This window comes from Trichechus manatus, unplaced genomic scaffold (assembly GCF_000243295.1).
Source record: "Trichechus manatus latirostris isolate Lorelei unplaced genomic scaffold, TriManLat1.0 scaffold00092, whole genome shotgun sequence".
Lineage (NCBI taxonomy): Eukaryota > Metazoa > Chordata > Mammalia > Sirenia > Trichechidae > Trichechus > Trichechus manatus.
This window is the reverse complement of record NW_004444028.1, coordinates 5,052,057-5,071,995: the sequence shown is the minus strand read 5'-3', so window position 1 is coordinate 5,071,995 and position 19,939 is coordinate 5,052,057. Positions and strand designations below refer to the sequence as shown.

Sequence of the window (19,939 nt, the reverse complement as noted above, 5' to 3'; positions counted from 1 at the left end):
CGGTCACCTTCACGTGTGAAGAACAGCACAGTCATTGTTAACATGCTCAGTGGCACGGGGGGCACGGAATTACACCGGCGGAGCCGGGGCAAGGTGTTACCACCTCCTAGTAACTTCTCCTCTGCTCGGAGCTCAGCTTTCACATAGCATTAGCTTGGTTGCTGAAAACGTTTTCAGTATAATACAGCAATCAGAATAAACTTTTTAAAAGGAAAAGGGTGGCAGGAAGCTAAAAGGCTAGCACTGTGGTGCCTGTCCGTGCCACACGCAAGTCTCAAACCCTATTGAATCATATGCAGGGTTTAAAGTCCAAGACGGAAAGGAAAAGGCAAACAAAGCAAACTGATGAAATGGCAATTGTCATCAGTCATGCCCAGACAAGTGTCCCTAGGGTTCCCACCAGGTGGCTAGGTTTCGAATGGACATGACATGTATTATGTACACATGCTTTCCAGAGAGGGCATGAACACGGGGAACTGTACACATAGAATCAAAGCTGGGTGTCCAGGCTGCCCTGCACACTTCAAAAATGTACAACTCAGGTGTAAATGTTCCGTCAGACTGGTGCAGAAAGCACAAAGCGGCAACAAGCGGGCTTCTACATGGCTCCGGGGACGGCCTGGGCAAAGCCCCTTTCAAGCTGCAGTGTCTTCGTAAGTCAGCACGGTCCCGTCTAAGGGACGCAGTGCATAGTTACCAAAAGGTTTGTTGTTTATTTTTTTTGCTTTAAATACCAAAACTACAAAAATCAGTTTATAAACTGTTTGTTTTTTTCCCCAAAACAACCACCAAAAGAAAACATCCCCCAAATCAAAGCAAAACAAAATACTGTCCGAAGTGTTAACCGCCCTTCTCCTAAGATTAAAGCCATCCATACACAGCCACGTGACTGGGAAGAGAAAGGGGGCTGGCTCGACTCGGTGACCACGTGGCCAGAAGGTTCCCGAGAACAGTGATGGTTTATTATTTGAGAATCACGGGGTGGGTAACAGCTGTTCTGACTTTCCTATCTTCCTTCTAGACCAAGGAGACACGTTTCAGGTTGAGCTCCGAATTCCAAGATGTATTTTTAACCCTTCACGGCTTGAGCCTCCCCAGCTTAGCCTAGCTACTCTTCTGTGGGTTTGTGATGTTTCCATGCATGGTGCAAATCAGAGCCCCTCCGTGTAAAGGCATTTAGTAGTCCGTGATCAGCGAAGATGGTCACACTCCCTCCCGGTTTGTGGGTACTAACCTGAAGAAGGTATTGCTTTGCATATATTGTCCATGGTAAGGAGGCTCTATTTCAATCTCTACCCAGAAACCTCGTCGGCATCAGAGCGGAGGCAGCCGCCTCTTCCCCTTGGTGGTTTTCTGCCCTCCCTGTTCCCACTCCCTAGCCAAGGTGTCTGTCTTTAAGGGTGCCCGTCCAGAAATGGCTCAGGCTCTCCAGATAATCCTCAAAGGGCAAGCTTTGGGAACTGCCAAAAACACAAACAAAATCACTGCCCTCGTTTGCCTGAACGGGAACTGCTAGCTCTAGGGTTTGGCTGCTCAGCCACTCAGAAGCTTAGTAAGCAAAGCCTTCAGCGTAGGGGAGGCTGCCGCAGCGATCCATGTCCAGGAGGTAAGCGGGGTTGTCTTCAAAGTGGGTCAGTGGCAGGGTATCCTCCTCGTTGAGGTGGCACTCGGACTCTGCCTTCAGAAACGGACGCTGATTGTCAGGGAAGGCCATGGAGAAAAGGGCATCCGGGTCACAGACAAATTTGTAGACATACCGTTCGCCTGCCACCTGAGAGATAAAACGCACCTTTAAGACCCAGCTGGGACAGGGCACGGCCATCAGGGGAAGAATAACGAGATATTTGCAAGTCACCAAGCTCTCAGGGACCCAGGGACCAAAGGAAGCTCATTAGCTAGCTGATTAGCCAAGTCATTCGGATTTATTTGGCTAAATCTTGGGGACCTATTACCTGCCAAGTGTTTTGCTGACACCACAGCTCAGCAGTTGAAAGAGAAGATGTTTGAAATTCCAATTCACACTAGACAGGCTTTTTAAAAAGAAAACCCTCCCTTTCGGTCTCCGAACGGTCACGCTGAGGCTGACGGCTTGGTGTTACGGGGAGTGGGAGTCTCGTCTTCACAGTATGGCTGTTACTTAGACGTGTTAGGAGTTTGATTAGCGAGCCGATGTGGAAATTTCAAGTACGTTTCAAAGCCAAACAGAGTTGCTTTTTGGCTGACCTGCAGTTTTAAATTACTCAATCCATGCTTCCTTCACACTGAAGGAAGATAACTGATAACTGCCTTTATATGAATTTTATGCACCTTAATATTATCAGAACCAAAAAGGTCTTGATTATTCAAGGGCCTGATGGTGTAGCTGATGAGCCACCCAGGCCAACGGGATCACTCACTCTTTGCTGGCCGTTTAGTGACAGTACACAAGGGCATGTACCTCTCAAAATCAAACGCAATGACTGGCTTTGGTGAGGTAATGCAAGGGAACGTGGCCGTAATTACCAACAAAATACACATTTTAGATTCAAAAATTTGAATTGTTGAATTTAATCCTGCCCTTCAGTCCTGGGAAACCAAAGCCCAATGATACGTAATTATTCTGTTGTGATTAAATTTTTCTTAATTGAAGAAATAAGGCTTTCTTTCCAAATCTGGACTTTAAGAGGTGTGCGCTAACAGTGATGGTTATACGGGAACAGTTCCATCATCCCAGTGGGTCTACACATTTCTCTTATGGTGACACTTCTATGTCCAGCCACCAGAACATGGCTGTTCCTTGGAACTCCAACACCGAGGAACTGGGGACTGCATGTATAAAACCACATGATTGGTACCCCATCAAAGGAAGTCTTAAGAGAGGGTGGCAGAGGTATACCATCAACCATCCTTATTTGATTTTTTTGAAACCATAGTTTTATCTTAAATCCCCGGCTCCCGACCACCGAAAGTCAGTCTGTGTGTGTGGAAAAGCAGGGCAGGAGGGCACAGTGGGAATACTACTAAACCAGAAGCCTGGGGACTTGTGACTCTGGAAGGAATGAAAAGGTGACATGTCCATGGAGGGGCTGGCCAGCGAAAGAGGGCACTGGAATGTTCTAGTTCTTAAATAAACCAAAACCAAAACCAAACCGGTCACCGTCGAGTTGATTCCATCTCATAGTGACCCTGTAGGACCGAGTAGAACTGCCTCATAGGGTTCCCAAGGAGCAGCTGGTGGATTTGAACTGTTGAGCTTTTGGTGAGCAATCAAGCTCTTAACCACGGCACCACCAGGGTTCCAGCTCTTAAATACGATGGTAATTGAATAGGTGGGTGTTTTTCCCCTCTTTCCATTTTCTAGCATGCTTGATAACATACATGTATATAACATTTATTCTTTGGTAAAACAAATACACATTAAGACTGGGGAGAATGCCATGCTAAAAAGTCTAGAAGGCTTTCCTCCATGGAAAGCTCTTTAAGATTTTAAGGTAGCCAGGGGACTATGGGGTCACAGTATCATGTGCCTATGACAAAGATGGACCCAGCTCCAGTGAGGACAAACTCTCAGGAACACTGTCCACAAGGCTTCAGCCAAATATACCTTGTTGGTTACTACCACGTAGACTGCTGAAATATATAAAACGCTAGATTCTGGAGAAAAGCACAGTATAAAATTTGGTGGCTAAGGAAGACCAACCAAAGATTTGCAATTCCCATCTTCTGTCTGTACATGGGATTTTAAGACGGTGATCTCTCACCACCTAACTCAATAACGATTTTGTGTCTGGCTTCCTCAAAATATACTTCATCCTCTACTCAGCAAAGAGCATTCTGCTATCCATTGACTCTGCTGCCAATTTATTAAACCAAAACCTGTTGCCATCGAGTTGATTGTGGCTCATAGTGACCCTACAGGACAGAGAAGAACTGCCCCATAGGGTTTCTAAGGACTGGCTGGTGGATTTGAACTGCTAACCTTTTGGTTAGCAGCTATGGCTCTTAACCACTGAGCCACCAGGCCTCCACCAATTTATAAACTTTGGGTTTTTAACTCAAGTTCCAGTTCCTATAGGTTTTGAAAGAGAAATCAGGTTTTCCTATTCCTCTAACACTTTTGAGCGTATCAAACCAACAGATTTGAAGGTCTAGGTGTTTTAACAACTAAAGACTTCAACCAAGCTCTGTGGGAGTGGAGACTTTCGAGCTGATTCATTCATGTGCTCCTTTCTGGACACAATGGTTGGCCTCCTCTTCTGGACATCTTTGTAATTAGAGACAGTGGAACTAAAGCAGAGGAGCCTAACGCTCCTACTGTGTGTTCCACACCAGCATCCAAGAGCTTTAAAGACCCCCCAACGCCTTGTTGGACCTTAAGTTTATTTTCCCTGGATTGTTTTTCCCTATCACAGAATGACTTTCGAGGCTAACATTCTCCCCCACCATTTTAAACGGTCTTATTACAGATTCTCTAGACATTTTCTTTGAAAGTGGCCAGGGTGGCCTAAGTGTGTCTTCCAAATGCCCCACCTTCTGCATGATGCCCTTCTCATAATAGTAACGTAGAGAACGGCTGAGCTTGTCGTAGTTCATGGCTGGCCGGTTCTTCTGGATGCCCCAACGCCGAGCAACCTGAAGAGACGGGAAAGCAGAGAGCGATGGAAACACATTTCCTGCCTCGTGGTTTGCTCTGAGTCCCATTGACTGGGCTTTGGTCAATGTCCCGTTTCCCTGACCTGGAAGGCAAAGGGCTTAATTCTCTCAAGACCAAGCATTCAGCAAAGGTGATGATGCAGTTACAACCGCTAGGGGGTGAGACCTAGAGGCAGAAGAATCCCAGCACTTTAAGATTGCGGAGGGCTTGGCTAACGTCCCAGAGGAAGCAGGCTCTCTCCTGTTTCTTCACATATGAATTATTGACCAATACCCATAGCCCATTAGCATGTTGCCATTAAGTGCTATGGTTTCTGTAGCAGTCAATAAGGAATAATTAGAATGGTCATTCCTGGAACATTAGAAACTCGCTAGTGAGTTGCTAATGGGTGAGCAGAGCAAAAGTTCAATTCTAATAAGATTGGAGAGGGGCTGGGAGATGTTTACTTATTGCAGCTTTTGGAGTAAGGGGGGATCAGATCACTTCAGCCTGCTGCCATCCAATCCCCTGCTCCCAGCAGACTTGCAGAATGGACACTAAAGCACGTAGCACCATTATCCACTTAATGAAAAATTAACAGGGCTTCCCAAACAGTTCTGAAGTGCCTAATATCCAGCCCAGCCCACCTGAGGTGCAGTGATGGGGAGATGTAATTGGAGCTTTGGGCCGAGAAATCTTGTCGCAGGAAAACTTCCTAGTAGGGTTAGCCGATTATCAGAGCAGCCAAGCAATTTCTGTCCTCAAGTATCTCAACATCAAAAATCCTACATATAAGGACGACCGTCAAGGAAGGAGAAGAACAACTTTGGAAATGCGAGTCTCCTCCGAGGTCTTCAGATGTATGCAAGTCAGGAGCCATGTTTTGAACATTTTAGGGATGTTTTGGAAACTTCTTTTTTTAAAAACACAATAACTACTTTCTTTTGATCTTTTAAAAACCAAATGTTAAACATGCAGCAGGAAGTGGGGAGACTGCCAGAGGACAAGTGGATCCTAAAGCAGCACTTCACTTAAAGTATTTGGGCGGAAAAAAAGGAACATCTCCTGAATTCAGGACTCTAAAATCACCTTAATAAATACCAGAAATAGTCAGTGAGGAAGAATAGATCTGTCCTGATCACGTTACAATAATCCAATAGCCAGGATTCATCTCTGCCTTGCAAAAACACCCCTCAATTTCCATCCGTTAGCTTCATGCCTCCGTGGGACCCACGATCCCCCAGGCCTCCCCTTTCGCCATAAGGCACCCATTCCACTCTACCTTCAAACTAGCCAGAAGGGCAAAATGTACAAAACAAAACAAATCCTGCTACCAACGGAAAACAGTAGTAAGAAGGGAAATCTGTTAAAGCAGTCGATACCTGCCCTTCCTCATGGCTGAAAAGCAAGTCCACTCCATGAGACTGTACTTTAATGGCTATCAGCCACAAGTGACGCAGGGAACTTGAAAGGAAACCCCGCCTCCCTCGTTTTACTCTGCGCCATGGTGGAGAACAACTCTGGAATATTCTCAACTTCAGTCGTGACCCTTTTTTGCGCTCACTTGCATATGCGGCAGCTAGCTGGACAGTGGTTTTGCATATGCACAGATTTTCAAGTTGCTCTGGTAGCCATAGTGACTGACTCATCCTCTGGCGCCAAAGTCCTCTGAGTCCGTAGCCCTCTCCAGGGCTGCGCCTTCTACAGTATGGCGTGATGCGGCACAGCTCCGCAGCAGCTGGAAATGAGGGCTGTCCCCTTTTTTGGGGGGTGGGAGGCAGGCAAGAGCTTGTTACTGCTCTTTCTTTTCATCTTTCTCATTAGTTACTGTAATAGCACACATCCAAGGACTGAGGCTGAAGGGGTTAAACCACACACATCTCTCTTCCTCCCCTTTACAGGGAGCGCAGAGAGCAGCTCTCGCGAGCAGCCCATCCTTTTAAACCTCCCCATGGCATCAGTTATCTGCCACATGTTCAACAAACAACCCTACCCCCAAAATATTCATTAATGCAGATTCACAGTTAAAATGGCTCCAGATTAAAGCCGAGTCAGTCATAATTGAGAGGGTGCTAAGCTGGATGACTATCAAAAGACATTTGATTAGGGGGCCTGCCAAAACGCAGTTCTAAAACCACAATTTCCATGCACAGTGTAATGGATATTATGGATAATTACCCAGAGTGCACTATTCAGCCACACAGCTGCCTACAATTACGTCCCAAACAGCTTCCTCCTCCGCTTCACCCTTCAAGCGCCCCACATGACGACTCTAAGCTTAGAGTGTTTTCGAGGGGCTGGTATCTTCCTGAGATTAACAGGGGTAGGTAGGGACCCCAGAGTTGTACAAGGAGCAGTAGGGGAAAGACTCCACAACCATGTATTCGAGGTCAAAGCGCGCATGTGGAACGGAACGGTCCTGGCTTAAGGGAAGGGAATGGTCAGAGCAGATGGAATGCTTGGGACGCAAGTTGGGGTGGAAAGAAGCACTTCCTGAAGAAACAAAGCTGCCCAATCAGCACAGGGAGGCTCAAGGTCACTGCAGGCCTCTCACCGGACTCGGCTGCTAGGCATTTATGAGCATTCTGAATTAATGTGAGTTTCTTTATTAAGTAAGAAAGCCGGGGCCCTTTGCCATCTGTTCATCATTTTCTTTACCACTGGTAGGAAAGCAGAAGATTCAATAACAGCTTTACAAAGGGTCATAACCAGGTTTACCTGCAGCTGTACAGCCTGTGCTTAGGCCCGAGGCGGCGGCAATAAAGTAATAAAAGCTCTTGTTTGTGAAACGAGATATCAGTAAGGGCTACCCACACGACAGACCTACTTTCAGAAAGCCTCGGACATGCTTTCCCCAAGCCTCATCTAAACCAGACCACGTTATTAGGAAAGGAAGTGAGAGGAAAGGGCCGACGTGGGCTAGAGGGCTCTACTGCTACATGACTGGGTGCGAAAGAAATGCTTAGAAAAACAATGATACCAAACTCTGGCTTCGAAGGCAGACGGAGCCTTAACAGACACTGTTTACATATGAGATGCTGACATATTTCCACGTTCATGAATGATTCAAGACAGGGACTACCATACACATATCCTCTTTCACAACTGCCTTTAATAAGCCGTCCTTATTCTCCTGCCCATCAGGATTCCTCTTAAGTTTCCAATCCATACATTGTCCTCCTTTTCCCATCTTAACTCTTAGCCTGTTTCCTTCTTCCAAACCAAGAGCCAGGTTGTTACCTCTTGCTGCCAACCCCCATGCCCACTTATCCCCTCGGTGTGCTAGAGCAAGCCTGGACTTAATTGAACATCTAAGACTGCTGTTCTTCCTCAAACGCCTTCCGAGTGCGTTGTTCTCATTTCAGTCACACCCAACTCAACGATACCTTTTGCTCTGCTGGTTTAATATACGATGTCTAAGTACATGTTACCAAAAGAAGCATATGTCAGTTTCTCAGGGCAGTTATTTCTTCATAATCTATCTAAACTATAAATCAAATAAAAACTAAAAAATCAGCCCATTTAGATGTGCTAAACCAAGAACCTAATTTAATTTACTTTGTTCTGTGATGTTCAGGAAAGGGATTCTATGGTATATCTTCTCCACTGAAGAAGTGATATTGGTTCTCCATAGGCTTTCCTGCCAATAGTTTTGGGCAAACCGACAGTAACAATCCTTTTTTGTTTTTCCTATTAACAAAATAATGGAGGTTTGTGTCATCTCTGAGCTATTGTGATGCCACGTAGCACACTTTAAATGATGTAAGCTCATGAGATTGACCAACCTCTCAGAATCTCATTTCTCCGGGTTAGAGCCATTTGAGACAATCGGTGTGGTAGCTGCAGCCTGTAATATCTTACCAAAATATCACCTAACATGTTCACGTAGCTTCAGATATAGGCTACGACCTATGAGGGCTGAGGCCAAAGCTAGTCTGTATCACCAAAATACCGTTTGAAAAAGGCGTTCCAAGAGAGAAAGCCACCCTGTTTGGATGTAAGCTGTATTCATAGCCTCTCTCCCTGGATTCTGCAGAAGTGTTACAAATACTTCTTACGTATTCTACAGGGGAGAAGGCCTGCTTGTCCATATAGTGTAAACTGTCCTATTGACAGGAAGGGTACTGCCAAGTCACTGACTAGGCCAGAATGCAAATGAGAGCATAGTTAACACAGTAAAAAGTCTCAAGGGATATCTGAACAACCACCACCATCATCTTTATCATCTCAAAAATCTCCTGAGTCCAACACCCAGGGCTTTACCTCCTCAGGTTCTATCAGCTTGAACTCCATGCCTCGGCCTGTCCAGGCAATGAAGTGGGCATTGGCTGGGTCATCGAGAAGGGTGACCAGGAACTGCCACAGCTGTAGGGAACCTCGCCTCTGGTAAGGGGGCCCCTCTCGATACATCGTGGGCTCCTGTTTGACTTTGCCTGTTGGGGGCAAAGACACACATGCAATACTTCAGTCCCAAGTTTCTCAGGTAATTGGGGCAAAAAGGAGTTGTGAATGCCGATTCAATCATTTAACTTGGCAAGACTGATGGAGGTGCTCTGACATCTTTAACTCTCCAGCTTAGCAACAAAACGGGGCTACTTACCTTCCAGTCTCTCAGGCACCACACAAGTGTCGTCGAAGTACAACCGGGGATCTTTTTCATATGAAAAACCTGAAGGAGAATTAAAAAAGAAAGACCATGTTGCTTAACAAATTCTATCTGTGCTGTATTAAAACTATGGATTTAAGGATGACAGTGGTATTCTACCATTGCAGGCCCTAAGCCCTACTGCTGTATCTATGCCAGAATGAATTTTCAAGGACTTCAAAATGACTTAGGTGCTCACGGTGTGACAGTCACCTGAGCCTCGGTCCACAGCAGCATCAATTCCTGTGGTTAGAGCTAAGACAGCTAAGTACCTTCACATCTTGCTTATGAGATCTACATGGATCAGCGTTGCTGTGACTAAGCCTTTATATCTGAAAAGACATCTCATCTATTTCAGTTGTCCTAGTGGATGGATTTGGCTGATCTGTACATAGTCCCACCATTTTCCTTTTAGCTAATATTAATTTCAACCTTTCCTATAACTTGTCCAGACTACTCACATACCTCATCCAATTATGAAAGAACTTGAACTATAGAGAATGTTGCCAGAATGAATAAAGACTTGGGGCCGGTGAAGCATTGCTAAGAGCAGGAGGTTTAAGAGCAAGTTGGAGGTGGTATTACCACAGACACAGTGGGGGAAACTCGAGAGACTCTAGCAATAAAATGTCTTCATTTTATAGATAACAAAACAGAGGTCAAGAAAGGGGAACTGACTGGTCCAACGACACACGTAAGTGGAAATGAAAGGAAGGTAGAGCAAAGAGCTACAGGGTTTAGGAAAAGGAAGGACAACTCAACACTCTCAATCTATAAACCCTCAACACACATTCAGCGCTGACTGCCATGTCACCAGGCACACGGACAAGATCAGTGGTTCAAATCAAAGCCAGTTACCAGACAGCCTTAACGGGAACACATCCTTTCCCGTGGTCTAGCCCATTTCAGAGGTGTGGGGACTCCAGTGCACTCCTCTATCAATGTACTTCTCGGAAGAAAGGCCCATGAGCTCCTGCCTGATAAACAAAGCTTCCCTGTGCTTGGGTCTCTGGGCAATACACCTGGCTGTGCAGTACAGGTGTGTGCATGTCAGTTATGCAGCAGGGACAGTGGGGACAGGCAGGGAATGATGCTCTGCAATGAAGAGCTTTTCTCGGCCTTTGAGAGGGATTCGCTGTGACTTGAATAATCCCATGGGTAAAGGCGCCAAGAAATAATCAGTTGTTCTTTCTTTCTTCACAATCAGCCCAGACCAAGTAGCTTCTTGGCACGCCCAGCACCAAGGCCTGGGACTGGCAGAAGCACTGCCCAGCTTGGAGGACATGGATATCGTTTTGAGGTTTGTTTTACCCTTTTGGTTTCCTCAGCCCCAGGCACTATTTCTCTCTTTGTTGCTTAACTATATCGAGAGTAGTATATTTTATTGGCATTTATTTATTATTTAATCCAGTAAATATTTATGCTAGGCACTGTGCTAGAAGGAGATAGCAAGGGGAATACAGAGCCAGACCTTGTTCTCACGGAGCTTACATCCCTGCTAGAGGAGACAGACAGCAGACTAGGAAGAGAAAGAAATGAAATGTGGTGCAGCATGGAAGTGTGAGTGCAGGCCTCCAGGAGCTGGGTGACGGTGAACACGTTAATTAATCTCATCTGAAAACTGTGGAGGAGCCCTGGTGGTGCAGTGGTTAAGAGCTCGGCTGCTAACCAAAAGGTCGGCAGTTCAAATCCGTCAGCTGCTCCTTGGAAACCCTATGGGGCAGTTCTGCTCTGTCCTCTAGGGCCGCTATGAGTCGGAATTGACTCGACGGCAACAAGTTTGGTTTTTTGGTGGCAAACTGGGGATGGTAATAATTCCTAACTTATAGGGCTGTTGTGAAAATTAAATGAGTTAATACACAGAGCGCTAAGGGTAGCTCCTGGTACAAAAGTGCGTAATAAATGGTAGTTAAAAAGTAAACACAGTAACTGCACACTATGTCAGGTACTATAAAAAAGGTTTCACGTGAAGAATGTGAGAACTTTATTATCCTCTATCACAGACTCTAGAATGCTCCTCAGAAGCAAGGATGGCAAGACTTCGTTTCACATACTTTGGACATGTTATTAGGAGGGACCAGTCCCTGGAGAACGACATCATGCTTGGTAAAGTAGAGGGTCAGCGAAAAAGAGGAAGACCCTCAACGAGATGGACTGACACAGCGGCTGCAACAACGGGCTCAAGAATAACAACGGTTGCGAGGATGGTGCAGGACCGGGCAGTGTTTCCTTCTGTTGTACATAAGGTTGCTCTGAGTTGGAACCGACTCAATGGCACCTAACAACAACATCATAGATTCTAGATTCTTTGAGGATAAGGGCCATGTCGTGAATATTTTAGTATCCTCAAAATACCTGACACGTAATAAGCGCTCAATAAATATTGGAATAAATATGAGAAATTCTATAATCTCCACTTTAAAAATATTTAATACAATGTTATCTTTCAATCAGGGATTTAGTGACTCCTACGATATATTTACTTTCCAATTTGGTACTAGGAAACAGTCTGCCTTTTATGACAAGTTGGTATACTTTATGTTATCAATAAGAACGACATAATTCATCACGCTCCACGCTTTTGCCTTTGGCTAACAGGAAGCTATATATTTCCCAACCCTCCATATGGGTTTTGATATTCCAGTGATATTTTAATGGCCTTATTATAAAGTCTTTATAAATGAACTACTTCAAAGTTTACACCTGTCGAATGTGCCAGGGTATTTTTTTAGAGCTTTTCTTCCTCTAAGGTAAGGATACCACGTTCACAGTACATAAGAAAAAAAAAAAAAGTAAATCTAGATTAAATTCTAGGCTTGGTTTTTCAAACCCAGTCAGATGAAGGACTGCCTATGGAGTATCGTTTGGGTGCATTTTGTGGCTTTTAGCCATTGCCCCGTGTGGCTCTCTGAAACATCTGGAAGATGCTGTTGGTTGAAGTGAAATTTAAGTCGTTGAATTTGCAGCAGCACTTGCATCAGTGTGACCACAACCATCTAATCACTCACAGAAAGGTGGCAGGAAGGAAGAACCTGTTTGAGGGGCAAAGTGGAAATGAAAGATTCAAAACCACATGTAAGGATTCCAGGTGAACGTTCCAGGCAGGATGGCTAGCTTAGCAATCACAGATGCCAACCAGAAACGCTTGTTTTCGTGAACTGTTTGACAGGCATCTGTAGTCAAGCCTGTGTAAGAAGGATAGAACACCATGTCAGGGTAATTTAGAGCAATTAAGACTGCTGGTCTCTTTGAAACCGACTTCTTCCATGTGTGTGGGGCCCGGGGAAGGAATGGGAAAGAGTTGGCAAAGAACACACAAGCTCGCCAGATATTCTGTGTATAGTAAGCAACCCAGTGCCTTACTAAAAATATTTCCTTTAAGAGCATGCTCTTTGCTAAATGTTGTAATTATGCAAAATGCTTCCCTCCCTCTTTCTCCCCCGCTCTCCCCCCTAATTTGCCTGCTGCAGACATCAACTGCTGCATAGAAACATTCAGGAACCTGGAAGAGAGCCCCACACAGCTGTGCCTGTCACAGTCAGTGGCCCAGTAGATGGCCCTTCCTTTCCAGGGCTGGACATCCAAAAATGTCACCAAGCGTCCAGTGCAACCACACCTGATCTCCCGTCTAACCAAGTCAGTGGGAAGCAGCCCCCCACAGAAGCCACTGCTGGGAACTCACCACCTAGCAAAAGCAACCACGCTTCATGGTGCCGCCTGATCAGCTCTTTCCCCTTCCTCTCCAACTCCAGAGAGCAGAGTTCCCAGCCTTGGGTGCACACTGGAATCACCCAGAAAGCTGTGAAAACTCCTGGAGCCTGGGTCCCACCTCAGAATTTCTGATTCAGTTGCTCTGGAGTGAAGCCTGGACACCGGGATGTCTAAAAGCTCCCCAGGTGATGGTGACGCGCAGCCAGAGTTGAGACTCACTACTCTGAGCAGCAGTTCTCCAACTTGAGCTGCATGAGAATCTCCTGGAGGGCTCGTAACACACAGATTGCTGGGCTCTGCTTCCAGGGTGAGGAGCCCTAGTGACACAGTGGTTAAAGCAGTCGGCTGCCAACCAAAAGGTCTGCAGTTCGAACCTACCAGCCTCCCTGTGGGAGACAGTTGTAGCGGTCTGCTTCTGTAAAGATTAGAGCCTTGGCAACCCAGTGGAGCAGTTCTACTCTGCCTTATAAGGTTGCTATGAGTCGGAATTGACTCAACAGCAACGAGTTTTGGTTTTCCGACTCCCAGAGTTTTTGGTTCAGTAGGGTTGAGGTCGGTCCTGAACATTTGCATTTGCAACAAGTCTCAGGTGAAGCTGATGCCACCTGTTTGCGGAATCACTGCTCTGGACATTCACGGAGAGATGTATATGACAGAAGACGTAACTTCTGGGGAATGTGTCCTAAAAAATGTCTTCCCTATTTCAATGCTCAGAAGGGCAACCCCAATCCTACCATCTAAAGTCGTGTCTTTGCCCATAAGGGTAGCTCCAAAGTTCTGCACCTACTTCTCGAGGCCTTTCATGCCCCTCAACTTCATCTCAGTCCCCAACAGCGTTCCTCTCTCCACCAGCTGAGCCAACAGTCCCTTCGTGCAGGAGCTGCTCAGCAAAGCTCCTTCCAGCTCTAGCCACGGATTACCTGCCCTCACAAAAGGCCTCCTCCTTCCTCCTTTTTTTTCTTTGAAGAAACCCTAAATTTTAAAAATCTGTGACAAGCACGAAAAACAAACCACCAACACACACAAGCTGGCCCTCCCAAAGCTGGCAGCGGACACCTTCAAAATGTCACCTCACCTTGCGCCCAGAAATCTTACCTTCAGGAGTTCATCCTCAAGAATTAATCAAAGGAGAGTGTGTGAAATTTAGCTCGATGGATGTCCACCTCAGTTTGGTTTATTTTGGGAATAACGTTACCTATATTTTCAGCAACAGGCGATCAGCTAAGTGCTTACCCATGCAACGGCTACTGGACAGCCACTGAACAGGTAATTGGAGAGGACTGCTGGATGCTATGAGGTCACTGGCTGTAAAATGTGCAGGAGGTGAAGGGTGCTGGGTGCTGGAGCCACAGGACTTAGCTCTGGCTTCCTAGCCGTGTAGCCTTTGGCAAATCTTTGACCTGAGTCTTTGTGTCCTCATGCTATGGGATAACAGGAATATCCGTCTTATAGGACTTCTATAAGGATTAACTGGCTTACATTAATGCCTACAAAGTACTTGGAAGAGTGTTTTCCACATAGTAAGTGCTCAGTTTGTTAACAACTATTATCAAAAGAAAAAACAGACTAACAATAGGTCCTGTATGATTTTTACGATTATACACTTACGTATACACAGAAAAAACTGTAAGACTATATAGCAAAATGTTCACATCACCTCCAGACAGTAAGCTTGCAGTTTCATTTTTTTGCTTATCTGTATTTTCTAAATTTTGTGCAACGAATATTTGTTTGTGATAAGAATAAGTTGTGAAAGTTTACATTTTAAACAAAACTAGCTCAAAAGCAAGTTCCTCCCCCCTCCAAAAAAAGATGTGAGATTCTAGCCCTATTCTGACCACTTCCTTGAAGCTATATCCTGCACAACACTTAGGCATCTTACTTGTTCTAAATTACTTTTGCCCCAATTAGTAGGTCAGTGCTAATGAAGGCAAAGCCATAGGTTCAAGGCTGGCCACCGTCCGTTTGCCTCATGACAGTGAGATTATCCTGAGACCTGCTAAATTAGTTAGTCCCAAAGGGACTGGGCATAAAATTAGGAAACTCTGACACGGAAACATCATCTTCACACAAATAAATGTCAGGATATGTGATGACCCAAGCTTGTGGGTAAATTGTTTTATATGTGTTCTCAGACGTTTCTCCTCTGAGGCATTTTTAATCTATTCAATTAGACAACATTTCTTTTGTGTCCTTCTACAGAGTTCTGTATATAATATACCTCTGCAGAGTCTCATCAACCTCACCCCTCCCTACAGCTCACCTCTTTTGTCAGCCACCTTCCCTCCCAAGTTCAGCCTAAGAACACCGCAGATTTCCCTCCCGTTTTAAAAAGAAACACCCACTTACCATATGATAATAATTACAATAGAGAGTTATCCAACCAAACATCCAAACCAAGTAAAAGGTAGAAAACACATTTAAAGACTCTCTTCTGAAACGTCCCTGACCTGTATAAGATCACCTTCACTGACATAACTCCCAGGTTCCTAAACTGGCTGATGGTAACATATACAGCTAGATAACCTCCTTGTCCGAAAACGGAGAAACCAGATTGGTTCATTTTTCCTTCAGATCATCCCGTGAGCTCTCGAAGGTTAGGGTCATTACTATTCATAATGATGGCAGCCCTCAGTGCTTATTAGGACTGTGCCTCAAATTCTTGGTACGAAATAAATCAAGATTACGATTAATTAGCCCTCATATTCATGAGCTATGGAAGGCTTAACCAATGACCTCAAATCTTAGCTTGGAAATTGAGCAGTTTTAAGCTTCCTTGAGTAATTGGAGCCCTGATGGTGTAGTGGTTAAGAGCTCAGCTGCTAATCAAAAGGCCGGCAGTTTGAATCCACTAGCTGCTCCTTGGAAACCCACGGGGGCAGTTCTACTCTGTCCTATAGGGTCGCAGTGAGTCAGAACTGACTCGACAGCAATGGCTTTATGGGTTTTGGAGTATTATTAAAAAACAAAAAACACTCCTTACCCTCATGGCTGCTGGAGAAATAGCCCCCTCTCAAGTAGGACTGGCAGTTAGGCACTTCTGAAAGGAAAACACAGACGGACACACCCTGGTCAGTAGTTCTGTGGTGGAATTCCTCACACGGTTTAACTGAAGCTCTGCAGTAAAGCCCTAACCCGTCTCCTGCTCCAGGATCATGTCTTCTCGGCCTTGTCCTGGGAAAGAGGCACCACCCAACAGGCAACAGTGGAAACACACTATGGCCTACATCTGAAACTAAGAACTCCAAATCAAGGGCCCGGGGAGGGAAAAAGGATGCCTCACTCTCATATCCCACTCACTGAGAAATTAGTTAACCACCATATCTGGTGAAAGAAGTAATGGGAGAAAGGAAATTGGTTTTCAAAAGACCAAGTCTGGCCTCCTGCCCACACTGACTCAGGAGCTCTGAGGTTGGTAGGGGGAGGAGGATTGCTCTAGATCTTTCTCAATCTGCTCTCCTCTACTGCTGATGGTCTCATCCAATTCTGCTCCAAGAGGTGAAGGTATTTTTAGACCAAAGAGATTAGGGAGTTTGAAGTTATGAAGCCAAGACAAGAACTGGCAGGGCTGGGGAATTTTTAGTTTGGCAAGTACATTTTTGCCATGTTGGGGCCGTTAAATTGAAACCAAATCACACTCAAGAGAGCTCTTCTTCAGGCATATTGTCAAGGTGTCCGTCAAGAGAAAAGACAATGAGTTGAGTTGTGCCCATATGGGCTGAGCCTTCACCCTGGGAAGGCCACTCAGATCCAAGAGTTACAGATAGATATATTTACATCTGCTGAGAGTCTTGTTTTAAGGGAGTGGGGTGGAGTGAGAGAAACCTGCCAGGACAGATGAAAATGCCAATCCCAAAAGAAAAATACTGCTAGCCACGCATGCTCCTGAGAAAAATACAGCAGAGCTGAAGGAAGAATGCCAGTGGAAAGTTTACAAGCTATTGATACCGGAACACTGGGTAATTTTTCTGCCATAATTGTCTCTCCTTCTGTTGACCTCCCCAGCCTTTCCTATATCAATTTCTGCCTGTTATCTCAGAGAAGGTCAAAAGCAAATTCTATACCCCATTCCATTCGTAACAGCCAGTTAAAGTACACACTGCCCGCCCTGCCCAGGATCTTCAAGAAAAGCACACAGGAAAAGGTCGAAAACCTACCAAACGCCCTCAAATCCCCTTAGCACCAACTGTGGGAAGAAAAAATGCAAGAGTGTATTTCTGAAAGGGGAAACGAGGAGGAAGAAACGGCTTCTAAATGTGCGAGCTGCAAAATTCCAACTCTCCTTTCCCCTACCGAGTGGTCTCATTTAATGTGGCTGGCTGGTGGCACAGTGGTTAAAGTGCTCGGCTACTAACCCAAAGGCCAGGGGTTTGAACCCATCAGCCGCTCCGCAGGAGAAAGATGTGACTGTCTGCTTCCATAAAGATTTACAGCCGTGGAAACCCTATGGAGCAGTTCCACTCTGTCCTGTAGGGTTGCCATGAGTCAGAATCAACTCGACGGCTGTGGGGTTTTTTTTTGGCCTATAAAGGATAGGTAGGCAGTGAATGGGGTAGGCGTTAGGGGTCATCCAAGTACAGTTAAACTTTGCGATACGCTTAATTAAGTTCCTAGACAAGAGGTATCCCATAACCAAGCAATAAATGCCCTAACATGTTATACCTCTCCCTGTGTATACCAGCAGCTGCCGATGAACACGGGAACTTTCCCAGTCAAAAGCATTGCAGTAGAGCAGTTATGCCATCAAGCAACCAAAAGGACAGCCCTTCCCAATGGTATACCCAGTACCCCATACTCGTTGCCGTTGAGTAGATTCCGACACACAGCGACCCTACAGGGCAGAGTAGAACTGCCCCATAGGGTTTCCAAGGAGCAGCTGGTGGATTTGAACTGTCGATCTTTTGGTTAACAGCCGAGCTCTTAACCACTGTGCCACCAGGACTCCCAGTATCCCATACAGCCGTGAATTACCAAGTGCTTTCCCAAAAGACCATTCATTTCAAGAAGAGAAGTCATCACGCCCTACGTGTGGACTCTCTTCCTCGTATTTGAGACTTTAGTGGGATTTGTTGTACTCAATAAGAAGGCCACAAAACTGGGGACAGGACTAAAAAGCTGAAATGATATGCCCCGTGTCCAGTGGCCCTAAGGTTATTAGACCTTACAAAGGGCACCACCAAGATTAGACCCCAGCAAGCTTCAGGCTTGGGCTCAGAGGTGTACCTTGTGCCACCACTGAATGCCTGCTGCACTCCCTACTATGTGTATGGCTCTTCTGCTGTGCTTTGTTCACTTATGCATAGTAAAACATGTCTGCTTTCCTATGTGATGGACTCTTTAAGAGACATTCTTAACAAACTATCCCCCAAAGCCCTGCACATGGAAAACACTCAATAAGGATCAGACAGATGAACGAGAGAATGAAGAAACGAATGGCTCGACTTTATGCTAACCTGAATCAACGCAGTAATCCCGGGGCTCCTGCTTGATTCCCACTGGTGACTGGAACCCGTGTGCTGGGGGGCCCGGCATGCCTGGGACCCCGTGTTCATAGAGCGGGTCGTGGTATTCCTGTTTGAATCCCTGAGGGGGCGGGGGAGCTGCAGGGACAATGGGTTCTGACATTTGCCGATGGTAACTGGGACGACTGTCTCCAGGAAGTCCTGACTGAGGGGGGAAGGGGTGGCAGGGTTCAGACAGTTGTCTCTGAAATCTGTAAGAAGAAAGAAGTTATATTGTTTAACAGGAATATGATGAACACCTACTGTGATTTAGCACTGGGGACTAGAAGTTCAGAGTAATGAAATTATTTGTAGAGTACTTATTCTTTTTTTTTTTTTTTGCAAAGTACTGAAGTACTTATTAACGCTTATTTCTGGACATTTTGTTCCCTCTTCCCAAAATTATAAAGCACATTTCAATCGTCTTAAGGGAGTGGTGAAAAAGCAATCAAAGCAGTGACATGGTGGCCTCTCACTTTCCATACATATTTATTTCATGCACGGCCGAGTTATATCGTTGGGCCAAGTTAAGTATCTGAATATATAACAATAATTAATTTCAAGCAGCACTAACATATACATATATGTCTGTTCACTAGCTCATTCATTCTCTCACCTGTAGATAGGATGAGTTTAAATATCAAAGAATATAATCAGTTAGAAAATGTAGTAAAAAAAAAAAAAAAAAGCCCATTCACAATAGCAATTAAAACCATAAAATCCTTGAGATTAATAAAAAAATGTGTAGCTATATAAGAATAAAATCTTATAACTGTTCTCTGTGGAACAGAAAGAAGATTGTAAAGAGAAAAACTGGACATCACAAATACTCAGGACGTTGAGATTGTTGATTCTCTGGAAACTATTCTGTAAAAGCAATGCCTTCCCAACCAATTTGACAAAATTATTCTAGATTTCATCTAAAAGATCAATTTCTGAAAAGAATTAATGACCTAAGAGACAGGTATTGACACATATTGTACAACTACAGTAACTAAAACAGTTAATACAAGAAATGAAAGCTAGATAGATCAAAGGAATTGAATGGAAAGGAAAAAATCGGTGAGTTCATTCCAACATTTAATATAAGGTTAGCCTTTCAAATCAGTGGGGGGAAGTGGCAGACCCCTTTTTTACATCACATGCCAAAATAAATTTCATATGGATTAAACATTTAAATGTAAAGAGCGAAACCATAATACTAATGTAAATATATCTGATAAATTACCTAACCACGCGTGAGGGAAACCCTTTCTAAGCATTAGGAGAACTAACAGCAGCAATCATTGAGACATAAATTAGACATTTCTGTTAGCCAAAAAAGGCCAGGAACAAAACCAAAAGAAAAGCGACAAGCAGGAGAAAAAAATCTGTTAACAGTCAAAAATACCTGAGACAAAACCAAAAGAAAACAAACCAAGGAAAACCCTCTGACAGGTATTTCCAGAGAATCAACGTGAGTATTGCTGA

The 19,939-nt window shown here is 44.9% G+C and overlaps 1 protein-coding gene across 1 annotated transcript in view; it reads right to left on the bottom strand.

The window, feature by feature from the left end:
• Positions 1–715: 715 nt before the first annotated feature.
• Positions 716–19,939, bottom strand: part of ETV5 (ETS variant transcription factor 5) — a 59,987-nt gene continuing 40,763 nt past the window's right edge. Inside the window, exons 8-13 of the mRNA XM_004382254.2 lie at positions 18,422–18,681; positions 15,952–16,008; positions 9,213–9,281; positions 8,876–9,045; positions 4,510–4,611; positions 716–1,771 (exon numbers count right to left, since the gene is read on the bottom strand). Coding sequence (XP_004382311.1) covers positions 1,550–1,771; positions 4,510–4,611; positions 8,876–9,045; positions 9,213–9,281; positions 15,952–16,008; positions 18,422–18,681 — 880 coding nt within the window. The 3' untranslated portion in view covers positions 716–1,549. The remainder of the gene's footprint in view (positions 1,772–4,509; positions 4,612–8,875; positions 9,046–9,212; positions 9,282–15,951; positions 16,009–18,421; positions 18,682–19,939) is intronic.